Consider the following 15622-nt stretch of genomic DNA (forward strand, 5'->3'; position numbering starts at 1 on the left):
ATAATTTTGAACATTATCTGATGATGCACATCGTACAGACCACAACTTTGAATGTGATTGAACTACATTGTATGTCTGATGCTTCATAATATGATAAAGATCAATAGCTCTCCTTATATAATCTTTACTTTCAAACATTAGATCTTTAGAAAATTTAGTCATCGAGGAGTCCCAAAACTGATAGTCAGAGTTCAATCTTCGACCAGCACTAACACAACTACCATCATCTAAATTTATATCGTTAAAAAATTATGGAGATTCGTGCAAACAAAATTGAGGTTCTCCCACAATAATATTAGGCTAAATATCTTCATCATCATTCTCATCTTCACCATCATCATCATGACTGCTATTGTCCTCATCCATCCAATAGTCTTCATCTCCACTTTCATCTGACTCAAAGCCTAGATTATCAGAATTTATTCCACCACCTATCCAGTCATCGTTCCCTATATGAGTGTCGTCTCCCACACTTACTACTACTTCTACCAAAGGAGAAGTCATCATAGCAGAAGACACAGGAGAAGTCACCATAGGACTTTGAATAATTGATAACTAGGGCCGACAGTAGTAGAATGTTGTTCTGCAAATATGACCTCAATACTATCGATTTGCACCATAGGAGTTACGAAAGGCGAGGAAGGTCCAACAGTATTGTTCGCTTGGGTTAAAAGCCGACTATAGTATCCAAAACTCGGTACATCTTTCTTTTCAATATATAATTCTAAAAATCGATATTCTGAATATTTTAAAGGAAAGATCAGCATTTCTTCGATATCTTCATCGTCATCAATTGGAACTAAGATATACTTGCTCTACATTAACTATCCCGACAGATTAGGAGATCTCCATTTCAATTTTATTTTATATTTTTCTTTGTCTACAGGAATACTGTTGTATAAATGATTCAATAATTTTTGACGTGATAATGATGAAGATACTATAATCATCCAGTTTGCAGGGTGATGGTACTGCACATCAGTTTCGTCATTTTGTATCATGCCATCATAATACAATAGTACACGAACCTGAGTACTGACCATTTTCTCAGAGAAATCTATGACAAAAAATAAAAAAATTTAGTATTAGTAATTATTTTATCGTTTCAAAAGATTTACATGATAAATATATCGTATCATCAATAAATAGGTACAGATAGGTCCTATCCCATTCGAGAATTGCATTAATTCTATAGGTTAATTATATTAAGCAAATGATACGTAATAGGGATCGAAAAAAATTTCGACAGTATTTTTTCTTAGTTCTCCCCACACGACTGAAAATGTGTGAGGAGAACTAAAGAAAAATACTGTCCGAAATTTCTCTTGAACCCTCTGCATATCGTTCGAATAATGTAATTACCTACAGAATTAAATGCAATTCCCAAACTGTCCAAACTGGATAATCAATTGATCAATATATATATTTTATGGTGTCCGTACAAAAATATATAATCAAATATATATTTTATATGAATACCGTAGAATATCCTACATTGGTCAATTGACGGATCTACGATTTCATGAAATGCAACATATTTTAAAATTCTACAATTAGGGTCGAATCAAATTTTAAATCAAATCTGAATCTAATGAGACAAAAATAAAAAATAATAAATAATAAGATAAAAAAATAAAAAAATTGAAATAGGAGGTGGGGGGGTGCACGGGGCCGCCATCGGTTGGCCGCTACAGGGCCGTTGCCGACCAGCCGCTGCAGGGCCGCCAACGAGCCAAGGATGTGGGGGGGCGCAAGGCTGCTGTTGGCCGACCGCCGCAGGGACGCACGGGGCCGCCGTCGGGGGCCCATCGTCGGTCGGTCGTAACAGGGCTGTGCGGGGCCACCGTCGGTCGGCCGCCATTGGTCGGCTGCCATAGGGTCATGCGGGGCCGCCGCTGGGGGGCCGCAGTTGATCAGTCGCAGCAGGGCCACCGCCGGGGGGCCGCCGCAGGGCCGTCACAGGGCCATGCGGGGCTGCCGTTGGGGGGCCGTCGCCGGTCGGCCGCCACAGGGCCACTGGCCAGCCATCGTCTGCCGACGAGGGGGGAGGGCCAACGAGGGGTGGGTGGGTGGGGAGGGGGCGGCTGCCGCTGCCCGCCGTCAGGCCAAGGATGTGGAGGGGGTGGCATGCGGCGCCGCCGCTGGGGGGCAGCCACCGACACGCCGTAGGGACGCCGTCGGTTGAGCAAGGGGGAAGGGCGTGGGGAGGGGTGGCCGAGCAAGGGGATGGGGTGGCCGGCCAAAAAAAGGGGATGGGTGGGGCGACCATCACCGGCCCACCGACGGGCTAACAACATGGGGGGGCACGTGGGTTCGCTGTCGGTCGGCTGTCGCCGGTGGGCCAAGGAAAAGGAGAGAAGAGGGAGAGAGAGATAGGAAGAGGAAAGAGAGAAAAGGGAGCTCACCATCGTCGGAGCTCGCCGCCGTGCAATCGTGCTGCCGGAGAGGAGAAGGAAGACGCCGGAGCTCGTCGCCAAGGTGAGTTCTGGTATCGCTTTTTTTTTTTGGGTCTTAACCAGGTAAAATGCCATGGGAGATGGCATTTTTAAAAACACCATTTCCTATGGCATTTTTCAATTTTCTTTTGAGATATTTTTTTGTAATATTTTTTTAAAAAATTAATTTGATATAAAAATAGTAATTTGAAAAGATAATTTTTATTTGAAATAAAATTAAAAATTTTATTTTTTAAAAAATTTTAAATTATAGTTTTTATTTTTATTTTTTCCTTTTTATGTATTTTTTAATTTTTTTATTTTTTTGAGATATTTTTTTTGAGATTTATTTTTAAAAAAATTAATTTGAAATGGAGATAGTAATTTGAAAAGATGATTTTTATTTGAATTAAAATTAAAATTTTTATTTCTTTTAAAATTTTAAAATATAATTTTTATTTTTTCTCTATTTTTTTCTATTTTTTCCTTTTTTATGGTATTTTTTAATTTTTTTAATTTTTTTTAGATATTTTTTTCCTTTCTTTGGGATATTTTTTTAAAAAAATTGAAAATGGAGATAGTAATTTGAAATGATAATTTTTATTTAAATTAAAGTTAAAATTTTTATTTTTTAAAAAAAAATAAAATTGAAATTTTTACTTTTTTCCCATTTTTTTTTTTTTCATTTTTTCATTTTTTATTACATTTTTTTATTATTTTTGACGTATTTTTTTCTTATTTGGGATATTTTATTAAAAAATTAATTTGAAATTGGGACAGTAATTTGAAAAGGTGATTTTTTTTGAATTCAAATTCAAATTTTTATTTTTTTTAAATTTAAAATTATAATTATAATTTTTTCCTTTTTTCTCTTTTTTTATGGTATTTTTTAGTTTTTTATTTTTTTGGGGTACTTTTTCTCTTTTTTGGGGTGTTTTATTAAAAGAATTAATTTGAAATGGAGAAAGTAATTTCAAATGGTGATTTTTTTTCAATTAAAATTGAATTTTTTTATAAAATAAAATTTTATTTTTATTTTTTTATTTTTATCATTTTTTGAAATATTTTTTGGGATATTTTAAAAAAAAATTAATTTAAAATCGAAAAAGTAATTTGAAATGATGTTTTTTATTTAAATTAAAATTAAAATTTTTATTTCTTTTAAAATTTATAATTATAATTTTTATTTTTTTCTATTTTTTCTTTTTTATGGTTTTTTTTATTTTTTTGAGGTATTTCTTTTCTTTTTTTGGGATATTTTTTAAAAAAATTAATTTGAAATGGAGATACTAATTTGAAATGATATTTTTTATTTAAATTAAAACTAATTTCTTTTTTTTTTTAAATTTAGATTTATAATTTTTATTTTTTTCTCATTTTTTTTAATTTTTTAGGTATTTTTTTGGGCTATTTTTTTAAAAAATTAATTTAAAATAGGGATTGTAATTGGAAATGATAATTTTTATTTGAATTAAAATTATTTTTTTTTTTAATTTAGAATTATAATTTTTCTTTTTTTCACATTCTTTTCCCTTTTTTTCTTTTTTTATAGCCTTTTTTATTTTTTTATTTTTTAGATCTTTTTTTGGGATATTTTTTTAAAAAGATAATTTGAAATGAAGATACTAATTTGAAATGATGATTTTTGTTTGAATCAAAATCAAAATTTTTATTTTTTTATAAATTTAAAATTATAATTTATTTATTTATTTATTTATTTTTTAAGAAGTAAAAAATTAAAGTCGCCATTTGAAATGGTGTTTCGAAAAATGTCATTTCAAATGGCATTTTCAAAAATACCATTTGAAATGACGTTTTCAAAAATACCATTTGAAATGGCAACTTTAATTTTTTTTTTTGAGATCGTTCATGTGGAGCAGAGAGGGTGGTGAGGTGGACACTATAAAATATCATTTCAAATAGTATTTTATAGATTTACATTACTTTTATAAATAAGTTAAAAAGTATATTATTTTAGTAAATATTTTTTTAAAATTATTTAGGTAATGAACTCGGTAGAGTGGGGTGAGGGGGACTGCATCAAATCCCACGGTAGATAACACGCCACGCTACCCCTTGTATGTCACCAATTTCAAATTAAAATTTTTGTTTGATCGAATTTTCTTTTTTATTGCAAGCAACTTTTACTCTTTTTCCAAAGATCATGAAAAATGTTGTCTTTGACATCATCTAAGTTTTGTTTGGTAAATATGTAGTTAGCTACAAAGCATAACTCAAATACGAAGAAACGTTATGTTTTATGAAAAAAAATAAGTGGATATTAAGTTCGGCTAGCAAACTAATAATAATCTTATAAAATTATTGCCAAACTCCAGCCAAAGCATGCAAATTGAGACAAGATAGTGATTTAGCATAAAAGGGTAAAAAAAACACCCTATATTTTATCTTAATTTGTAAATATCCTCTACATCTCAAATTACTGTAATATCAATTTTATATTTTTTAATTTATTACAATATCATCCACTGACCTTCCAAATTAGAGGTTAGCTCCTGTCGATCCCACATGGCATATTATTTAAAGTTAGATGGCCAATGTTACTTTATTGCATTATTTTAAAATGAAACTGAATCTGTGAACTTAAAATAGTCTAGTGACTAAAATATTCAAGCTCCAACCTTAATTTCATCCCTTTTCTCAACTATCCTTCCTACGACGGCCATATAAACCCCACCAATGACCTCCCAAATACCGCCGGCGAAGGTAAGAGAGAGGGAGGAAAAATAAAATGATGATAGAAGGAGGAGGGGAGGATGGAGGCGGTGGCACTTTAGGGATGGAGGCGAAGAGATGGATTCTTAGCTTTATTTTAGCTCCCTATCTTTTATACTTGATTTTGGCTCTCTTAATTTCTATTTAGAATTTCTTCGGTGCTCAACAAATTCTTCACCCTCCTACGCCCTCACCGCCCCTCTAAAGCACTCAACATTTCTTATTACCTATTACTTTCTTTTTAAATAGAGACTGGGTGAGAAAATAATAGGAGCCTTTTCCCCATTCATCTCCCACTTCTTTCATAACACATTCCCTTTTTTTGATGGATTTATTAAGGAGAATATACACATGATGAGATAGTTTCATAGATGAGAGATATTTAAGTAAAGTTAAAAAATAAAAAGAAAACAGAGCACTCATATTTGGGATCCTATAAGGAAGAGATTAAAATAGTATATGAATCAAACCAACCTCTAACAGCATTTCCCAACTCAAAATCAGAATTTCAAAAAATATAGAAAAGAAAGAGATTCATATCATATTCTTGTCACTCCTTTTATATCCTCTACTTTATAACATCCCATCTTTTTATAGCTTTACTCTCATTTTGCTCTGTTTGGTTGTGAACAAAACTATGCTTTCCTTCATGATATTAATATATTTTCATTAACTTAATTAAATATTTTATATTTTCAGAACTTTCTAAATTTAAGATTTTTAGCAAGAAAAGAAAAGCTTCTTTTCATATTGAACATACTGTTCTCCTCGTCTATTGTTTTGCTTGCTAATTTCTATCTTTCTTCTTTGTAGCTGAAAAATTAGATACTATAATAGCCTCTTAATCTCTATACAAAAACTAGTTAGACCATTTTCAAGTTGAAGGAGTTGGGCTCTACCCTTTCAAATATGGTTCCAAGAGAAATACCATTTGAAATAGTTGAAGAAGGAACAATATGACAATCATCAAAATTTCACTATCAGTCATTAGGAGGAGAGTGAAAAAAAGATAAAGAGACAAGAGGAGAGAAGGATGGGGGCAACGGTAGCCAGGGGGATAGGGATGGTGATGCGGTGGTCAAGGGGTCACCGACAGGGTTATAGGCCATCGTAGGGAGAAGAGGTGGAGAAATAGATAAAGATAAGATTGAGGGTTGCATATTTCAACCATTAAACTATTTTAAATCCACATCATATTTCATTTTTACAATAACACAATAAAATTATATTAATTATCTGATTCTAAATAATATGTCACACCACACTGACGGCGAGCTTCTCCCAAATTAGCAGGTTCGTGATGGACATTGTAATAAATAGAAAAATGAAAGATTTGACATTAGAGCAATTCAAGATAGAGGATATTTGTAAATTTAGATAAAATGTAGAGTATTATTTATTTTTTATCCTAAAATTTATGATCAATTAAGAAATAAGAGGATCAGCATCATCCCGAAGTTGCCATCCAGGAATTCCCGTTCAAGAACCACAAAGCTATATCCAATGCACAAGGCATGTCCCGGTTTCTTGTCTCACCGGAGGAATACGACAAGTCTCCATCCCAAACATATCTCTAGAAGGAGCATTCACATCAAGGTGCCGGATATGAATCAATCTCTTCTTTGGTCAGGCGTGTCAATAAACCAAAGCGCTTAAACAAATATTTCAGTTGCATTCTGTTTGTTGCTCTTACGATACCCTGAGGCATCCCCCGACAAGCGATCCTTTCCTCCTACCTCGCGCCTTCCTCGCACGTGCCAACGGTCATAACGAATCGGTGGATTCCAGGATTATTCCAATCTTGTCCCACCCGCAATCCTCGAATTAACCCGGCAATTCACGCCTAAAAGCCTGGCAGCGGCCGCCATTCGCATCTCAACCCACCAATGCATAGAAAACATTTATGCGGACGCTTCATCCACCGTTCATCTTCAGATCAAACACTATCGCCGCTCCCGCACGCCATTCGCATCTCACCCGCACGCAAACTCTGCCGTACACAGCTTCATCCAAAAAGAAAGCTGCGGCGCCAGCGAATTTCTCCGGGGACAAGCAAACCAACACGAGAAGGGACATCATATCCACATATATCCATCGTCTGTGGAGGCGGATCCGAATAGCGTATCCCGACGCGGGGCAGATAGAGATGGAGGGAGGAGGAGGAGAGGAGATCGCGTTCTTCGACGTGGAGACGACGGTGCCGGGGCGGGGGAGCGGGGAAGGGCATTCGCTGCTGGAATTCGGGGCTATCGTGTGCTCGCGGCGGCTGGTGGAGGTGGGGAGCTATTCCACCCTTATACGTCCCACCGACCTCTCCGCCATCTCCGCCGTCTCCATCCGCTGCAACGGAATCACCGCGGAAACCGTGGCCTCCGCTCCCTCCTTCCTGGAGGTCGCCGACGAGGTCTTCTCCATCCTCCACGGTATCTCCCATCTTCCCTTTCTCGGTCGAAATCGTTGGGCTTTTGTTAGTGGTACCTTTGTCGAACATCTGATGGGCGTTTTGGGCAGGACGGGTGTGGGCGGGGCATAATATTGTGAGGTTCGACTGCCCGCGGATAAGGGAGGCGTTTGCGGAGATTGGGCGGGATCCGCCGGAGCCTAAGGGGATCATTGACACCCTGCCGTTGCTGACCCAGAGGTTTGGGAGGAGGGCCGGCAACATGAAGGTAAGGGAATGAGCTATTTTCTAACCCATAAACGCGTGGTTCCATATGAAGAAATGACATCAGAATGAAGAGAAAAGAGTGACTAATTGACAAACATACATTTTTTCTGCAGATGGCGAGTTTGGCATCGTATTTTGGTCTGGGTCAACAAAAGCATAGGTGCTCTCTCTCTCTCTCTCTCTGTCGATTTATGCCATAAATTTGTATGATTTCAATTTTGTACATTTCAGTTTTCTATTACAGCCTGGGAGATAACTTTTGTAACCAAATGTTACCTGTGTTCGATTGACTCGTGTAGGCCATTTCTTGAATCATGAAACTTTTAAGGTCCAGTTTAAATGAATCTATCCAGAAAAGATATGAAACAGGTAAAAGAAGTTTCATGCTGTAGGTGGACGGATGATGCAAATGCATTCTCTAGCCAATCAGTAAACTGGATTTCTCTGCATGCTCTAGCTAAATACTCAGTGACATAATCGTGCAGCAAAATGGCCATTGGTAAAATGGTACTTGACCAAAAATTTCTGTATTTCTAACCAGCAAGTAATCTATAGACTCGTGACTTGCTTCATTGATGTGTTTCGATCCATGCTGGTCTCAAAATAAAATGATCTCAGCAAACTGTCAGACTAGTTTCTGCAGTTCCTGAGGTGATATAATAAGGATTGGCACTTCATAAAAAAGATCTGGGAATCAATTGCTGTTTACAGGCTGACTGCATTATCATACCCTGGTTGTATTATATCTGGATGCAATGGTTTGAGAAACAATCTCACCATTCCTCTCAAAGCAGATACCTGCAGTTTTCTTCTTCTTTGCCAAATGGTTGTGCATATTGATTGCTGTTGTTTTCTTAGTCTTTTGCATTAAATTGTACTCTTGTTCTGTTATATCATCAATCTTTTTATTTTGTTTGTTTCATCAATTACTCCTCCAATATCTTTTAGTTGAAAATTTTAAAATTTTAGAATATCAGGCACCATTATTTTATTTTATTTTTAAAAATGCATATACTCTCCCATATTCTAAGCTAAAAGCAGGCAATCTTGCCCCATTGGATGGGTTTGCTTAACTTTCTCATACTTATGGTTGTGAATGCTAGTTCCTCTAGATATATATATTTTTTTTCAAAGAAGTAAAATTAACCTTTCCACCTCCTCTAAAGTTGTAAATTTCTTAGGGTGCGTTTGGTTAGCCATTGAAAAAGTACTTTTTTTGCTTTTTGATTTTTAAAAAGCAAAAATCAAAAAGCAATATTTGGTAACACCATGAAAAGCAAAAAGCAAAAATCAAAAAAATCAAAATAATTGCTTTATATGCAAAGCAAAATTTTTTTGCTTTCCACAACTTGCTTTTTTGCTTTTTTTGCTTTCCCTCACATCTAAAACACCAAACCAAAAAGTAAAGAGCCCAAATCCTTCTCCCTCGTTGAGCTCTTCATCTCCCCACCCCCTTCTCCCTTCCTTTCCGAACTCTTCTCCCTCGTCGAGCTCTTCACCTACTATCCCCAAACGTTGCTTCTTGCTTTATAGCAACGTAGTTACCAAACATACTTTTTGCTTTTTTGCTTTTACTGAATAGCAAAAATCAAAAAAAATAAAAAGTACTTTTTAAAAATCAAAAATCAAAAAGTGTAACCAAACGCACCCTTAGGATATGATAGATTATGGACAGAAATGATTTATTTTTCTCAATCCCCCGATCAGTGACATTCCACATGCCAGTCTTTTGGAAAGTACTTTAATTTCTGTATTCATTTTATTGTCCCCTTCTCCCCTTCCCCTCCCCCCCGGTATTTGGCATGCCAACGTTGGGAGCATAATATGTCCTAGTATTGGTGAGGATGATGGCCAAAGATAAAGATCAATTGCAGCAGTCTTTGAGTATGCAAAGAAGCATAACCATACTATAGGTTGTGTTTGTAAAAGCTTATTTCTTACTAAGTTAGGAATAAAGGAGGAAAAAATCTACTCAATAACTTAAATAAAGGATTTGCTTGAGTTTTTAAGGAGACTTCATAGGCATTAAGAAACAAGGAGATACTCAAGGATCCATTGGAATTGCATGGATGCATATGAAGGAGCAGCTACATAGTCGCGAGTAGCTGTGGGCAAATACAAGAAATGTATCATACAACCTTCCTTTTAAAGTTGCAGAACTCAATTCTCTTTCTATTAAATCTATTGTAGTCTATTAATAACATAACTTGTTACAAATTCTTTTCCTGATTGCAGTCACTCTTAGAAAATTTTCTTCTTGGACTTCCCACTATTGACTTGCTAGCTTGTTTTTGACTTCTATATTATTTGATTTTTTTTTCTGTATCTCTAATTGTCAAATTATTCATAACAAGTATGTTTTTGTCAAGGTAGTAAAACAAAATTTACAAGATAAAGTGTTTTGTTCTTTTCCACAACCTTGGCTGCATTGTTTTGCATTTATACAGGGTCAAATTTACTGATATAACTTGTTTAAGTTTGTTTACATTTTATGAGCTGCCATCAACCTGGTATCACTGCTTTGAGAAATGGTGCCAAATTCTTGATCAAGGCATCTCGGCAAGAAAGGGGCTTGTAGTGAAATTTGTATGACTAGTTGGTGCATGTATAACACATACACATATATATTATATACATACACATACATGTGTATGGTATATGGTATATGCAGATATTGTAGCGTATATATAGTCACATATATATTCATAGATATATACATGTATATATGCGCACATATATATACATGAAGAGATAGAGTAAGTAAAGCTAATATATAGATGCTTATACAATTGTCCAAATAAGATCGGTATTGACCAGATGTTTGGGAGCCTTGCACTAATGATCTGAGTATTGGATATGATTTATTATCTCTAAACTACTTATTGTTAAAAAATTCATTGCAAGACTAGGGATCTCCAAATCACACGTTTTTTGATAGTGTGCCGTTTAGAGATAGTAAATCATGTTCAATAGCTTAAATCATCAATATTGAGCGTCTAATTGTCGGATCAGAACTAACCTTATTTGGGATGTTTGTAGACACCCACATATTAGCTACATAAGTATGTGTATGTAAGTGCGTGCGTGTGTGTATCATGCTAGCTATCTATCTATCAATCATATATATGTATGTATGTATGCTATATGTATGAATATATGGGGGTATTTGGTAACCCAAATGGGATCATGATGGTGATCTGAGATCATCGATGATCCGAATCTCGTGGTGATTTGATCCTTAATGATAAAAAATTATTGCATTTGATATATTATGGTCCGGTTATTAAAGATTTTCAAGTATCTATGAATAATCTATTTAGTATTCCATGGGAATCCAAGATCATTGGCCATATAATATCAAAACTACTCGTGATATATTCCATAAAATATATTTATTAATCATATAAAATATATTATAATAAAATATTAAATATATTTATTAATATATTAATCAGTAATATATTCTATAAAAATATATTTATTATTTTTATAAAATTAATATTATTTATACTTATAATATATTATTTATTAATATGAATATTTATTTTGATTAGAAAAATCAGGCAAATAGAAGTAATATATTAAATACTTTTATTATATAAATATAAAGTAAAATAAGATATTTTTACTCTAATTTAAAATTATCATTAAATCATAATATGACAATAATATGATTAATAATATATTATAATATAATATATATCATAAATATAATATATAATATCAATATAATATAATATTATATATAATATTAATATATTGATATATCATTTTTTTGCTGGATTAAAGGATATTTTTGTCCTTAAATTTCAGACCAAAATCACTATTCGAAGATGATCTTAGATTTCCGACCTCAATGATGGATATCACATCACTAAATTGGATGGTGATTTGAGGCGTAAGGATGATTTGAGATCACTACTACGTAGGATCATCATAGCGCAACTAAATACGATGATCTTATCACCTTCACCCACATCATCCTTAATTTTGAGTGGATCACCCTGTACCAAACGCCCTTTATATGTATATGATGTATATAAATATTACTGTGTCATAGCTCTCGTGCATCTATGTCTAATGCATGTATGTGTGTCATTTGTGTGACTTGAATTGATCCATGTGATTATGAGCTCCTATATGTCCTTCTGACTAAGTTTTAGACAATTTGCTTTACTATAATCTAAAATAATAGCTTTTTATTTGATCTTCCTGTGCCAGAAGCTTAGATGATGTTCGAATGAATCTCGAAGTTCTCAAGTACTGTGCTACAGTGTTGTTCTTGGTAAGCATAAAACCTTTTAAATTGTCAGCCTTTCCTCAAGGAGTGATTTAAAGTTTGCAAGGGGTTAATTGCGTTGATTTCCATTTATGGGAGCTATACCATCTGACTTTTGAATTGTAGGGATCGTATGAGATTCTTTTTTTCTTTTTAAATATAAAATGGCAATGATACAATAATATATTTCTCTAAGAATGTTCAGCAATGATATAGTGTCTACTATGTGTCATTGCATGGTTCTCCATTTATGGGAGCTAGTCTATTTGAATCCTTTGATTTGTCTGATTTTCCCCCTCTTTTAAACAAAGTTGGGAATGATAGAAGAACTAAAAATATTCCTCTCTATTTTTAATCTTCAGGTCATAAGGCTTTCTTGTTTACCCTATTTTTTATGAAGAATATATTATTGTAAATGTACATGCCCTGCACATGCTGAATTCTTAGAGAACTCCAAATGAAAATCTAGCTTGACTCTCCTGATAATTACTATGTTCTAGCTAACTTGAATTCAAAAGCCTTGTTTTCAAGAGTTTTAATCTATGAAAATTCTCTCACTAGTTTGCAGCCTTTAAATATATACAAATTGCACAAAGATAGGGTAACTTACATCTCAAATTGCAACTTGTTGAATTATATTATGAAGATTAAAGAAAATATTAAAAAAAATGAATTGTCATGATTTCAATGTCAAAACTGCTTTTAGGAAATGCCATCATCATTTCCATCACGATGGCTATTATAAAACAAAGTAACAAATTACCCTCCATGTCCATTGGATGGATCATCTAAGCAAATCTCTCTCTCTCTCTTCTCTCCCTCCTTCCATCCATCCATCCAGGGATGGCTTTAATATTCTTAAGCAAAACCGAAGTAATTATTGGTAAAAATTTGTGGCCAGCTGTTCAACTTGATGTTCTACCATGTAAATATTTACATCATCCTATTACCTAAAAAAATTCGACATCATAAAAATGATTTAAAACTATATATAAAATTATCTAAAACTTTTTGCTTGTGCATTAGCGGTCACCAAGGAATTGTTCCCAATAACGAGATAAATTATTTGTTCAGTTCCCTGATTGGAGATTATTCAGACCGCTTGAACTTGGTCCATGTGTTGCTAAGATATTAGACTTTGATTAATGATGCAAATCAATGAGTTGAAAATAGGGGTCACTGCATGGTGCAATAGTAAAAGGCTTGGGCTGACAAGCACGATAGTGCAGGTTCAAGTACTGGGGCAGCCACTTTGTGCCGAAAAAAGGGAATACCCAATGTTAGGACTGCCTCCAGTTCACCCCTCCCAGGACCCTGGATCGCCAGGACCATAACTGGGTAATGTCCCTTTTATCAATGATTTGAAAATGCACAAAATGTATGTTTGCACCCGGGCATGACCCCTAGTTTTTTCTCTGGGAAGATTAAAAACAGTCTTTCTTATCTTCTATTTTGCTTGATAACTCCTATCTTCTTGATGAAATTGAATTCTGTTGCAGCAACGTGTTGCATGCAACCGCATGACTGAGATTGTTCTTATTGGTATATGACACTGAATTCTGAGGTTCCTGCAGGAAGCAAGTCTCCCAGATGTATTCTCTATCAATACTTTGGTAAATGAAAACACCGCAGCAAGAAACCCATGTGATACTACTGCTCCTTGTGAACGATCAACACCAATGTTGAACTCTCCATCCAATCTGTTCTGCAAGACCATACCGGAGGTCAATGATCGGGCTGGATCAATTATTCCTGCACCAGAAAAGGATTGTTCTAACTTGATTTCTGACATTGAACAAATGAGAATAGATCCTGTACAACCAGATGCTGCCGTCCTTGGAAAGTCTGAAGCCAACTCACCTGAGATGGTCTGCACCACTATTCCCACCTCTGAAGGTTGCAGTGGTTTTGCTGGGTTTCAAGAGCCTGAGGAAGTCTCAACACAATATATTAGTGCACCCATAGTTCCTTTTAGCAAATGGGGTCCCAAAATACTTGTATTTCACAGAGATTGCCCCCTGCAGCTTTGTTGTATGGGACTCAGAGTTCAGTTCGGGCCAAATAAAAAATTTATGGACCATGCTGGCCGGCCAAAACTGAGTATAGTGGTTGATGCCCCTGAAAGTCTATCTGAGGTTTTGGGTGTCTGTGACAAACTTGCCCAAGTTTCATCTCAGATTGCTGGTAGTAAATCTGAGTGGAGGCCTGTGATAGTGAAAAGTGGCTACTCAAATTCTTCTAGCATCAGATTGCAGTAAGTTCCTGTTGCTTTTTCCTTCACTTTTTGTTTCCCTAGAATAAAGTGGTGAGATTAGAAGACTGTTGGGTGCCTGATCTTGCACTTCTAGGTAACTTGTTTTTTTTTTTCCCTTTCACCTTTTCTTTCCTGATATTTTTTCTTTTACCTTTTCTCGCCTTAAAATAAAGTGGTGATGTTAGAAAGCTGGTGGGTACCTGCTCTTACAGGTCTAGGTAACTTGTTTAGGGCCTTTTGCTATTATCAGGATTATCGACATAAACTACAACGAAATCAATTATCTGGTATGTTTTCACCATGTCATCCAAGTACTCACATTCTAGAATAAACAAGTTTCCAAGAATATCCTAATTAGAAACCCGGTAAACCTGGTCTTTTCCCTTTTCTCTCTTCCTATAATGACCACATGATAAGCTGATGAAATCATGTGCTACACAAGGTTTCAGGCACCTCAGTTCCATTATATTCTTACTGCATCTATTGCATTTCTGCTAAAGAGTGTTATGTTTCTCGATTCTTTATAAGCTATTTGGGACTTCATGTGATTAGAATCTCTACTTCTTATGTTATTATTTTGACAGTAATAGAAGTTGCTGAATTATCTATTGTTGTCTCTTTGCAGCATACCTGTAGTGGCAAATGGCGATGCTGCTATCTACTCAACAGAGATATACCAGAAAGAGCCTTCTGGGAACATGCAGAAGCTTGTGTTCAGCAACTATGATGACGTTGAACTTGATTCCTTATTTGTTCCAGGAGCTACTCTAGATGCCTATTTCTGTGTAGATACATACGATTATCAGCTGCATGCTGGCATCAGGCTCATAGCAAAAAGGCTGGTTCTTCATTCTAAATAGAAGTACAGAATTATTTGTGTGGCAGAAAGAAATCATATCCTGATTAGTGTGTAGACGGTTCTTGGTGTAAATTATGTAGATCATTGAAAGCCACGGCTAACCAATGTTGTTAATATAACAATTGACACTATTCAATGAAAATTAAAGTGCTATTCATTGAATTATTTTCTGCCTCCGATATCCATGGTCGTTTGCTGATTCCTAAATTACTCTTTGATTGTGTTGACATATGCAGTAATTCAGCCTGCTTGTCACAAGAAAGGTGCTAAAATTCAAGTAGCTAATTCTTGTCAATCAAATGAAACAAGAGCATATTGCTGCTACCCTGGTCAAGGGAGCTTGATGTTGGTCACCGTCGTGGTGTTAGACTGAAGTATCTTCTTCATATCATTT

At 35.1% G+C, this 15622-nt stretch overlaps 1 protein-coding gene across 1 annotated transcript; it reads left to right on the forward strand.

The window, feature by feature from the left end:
- Nucleotides 1-6903: 6903 nt before the first annotated feature.
- On the forward strand, nucleotides 6904-15393 carry LOC105041944 (protein NEN1). Its single transcript, XM_010919018.3, has 6 exons — nucleotides 6904-7591; nucleotides 7680-7837; nucleotides 7950-7996; nucleotides 12058-12121; nucleotides 13690-14369; nucleotides 14995-15393. Exons 1-6 carry the CDS (start codon nucleotides 7072-7074, stop codon nucleotides 15227-15229), a joined length of 1704 nt encoding a protein of 567 aa, XP_010917320.3. The 5' UTR covers nucleotides 6904-7071; the 3' UTR covers nucleotides 15230-15393.
- Nucleotides 15394-15622: the final 229 nt, after the last annotated feature.

This window comes from Elaeis guineensis, chromosome 9 (assembly GCF_000442705.2).
Source record: "Elaeis guineensis isolate ETL-2024a chromosome 9, EG11, whole genome shotgun sequence".
Taxonomy (NCBI): domain Eukaryota; kingdom Viridiplantae; phylum Streptophyta; class Magnoliopsida; order Arecales; family Arecaceae; genus Elaeis; species Elaeis guineensis.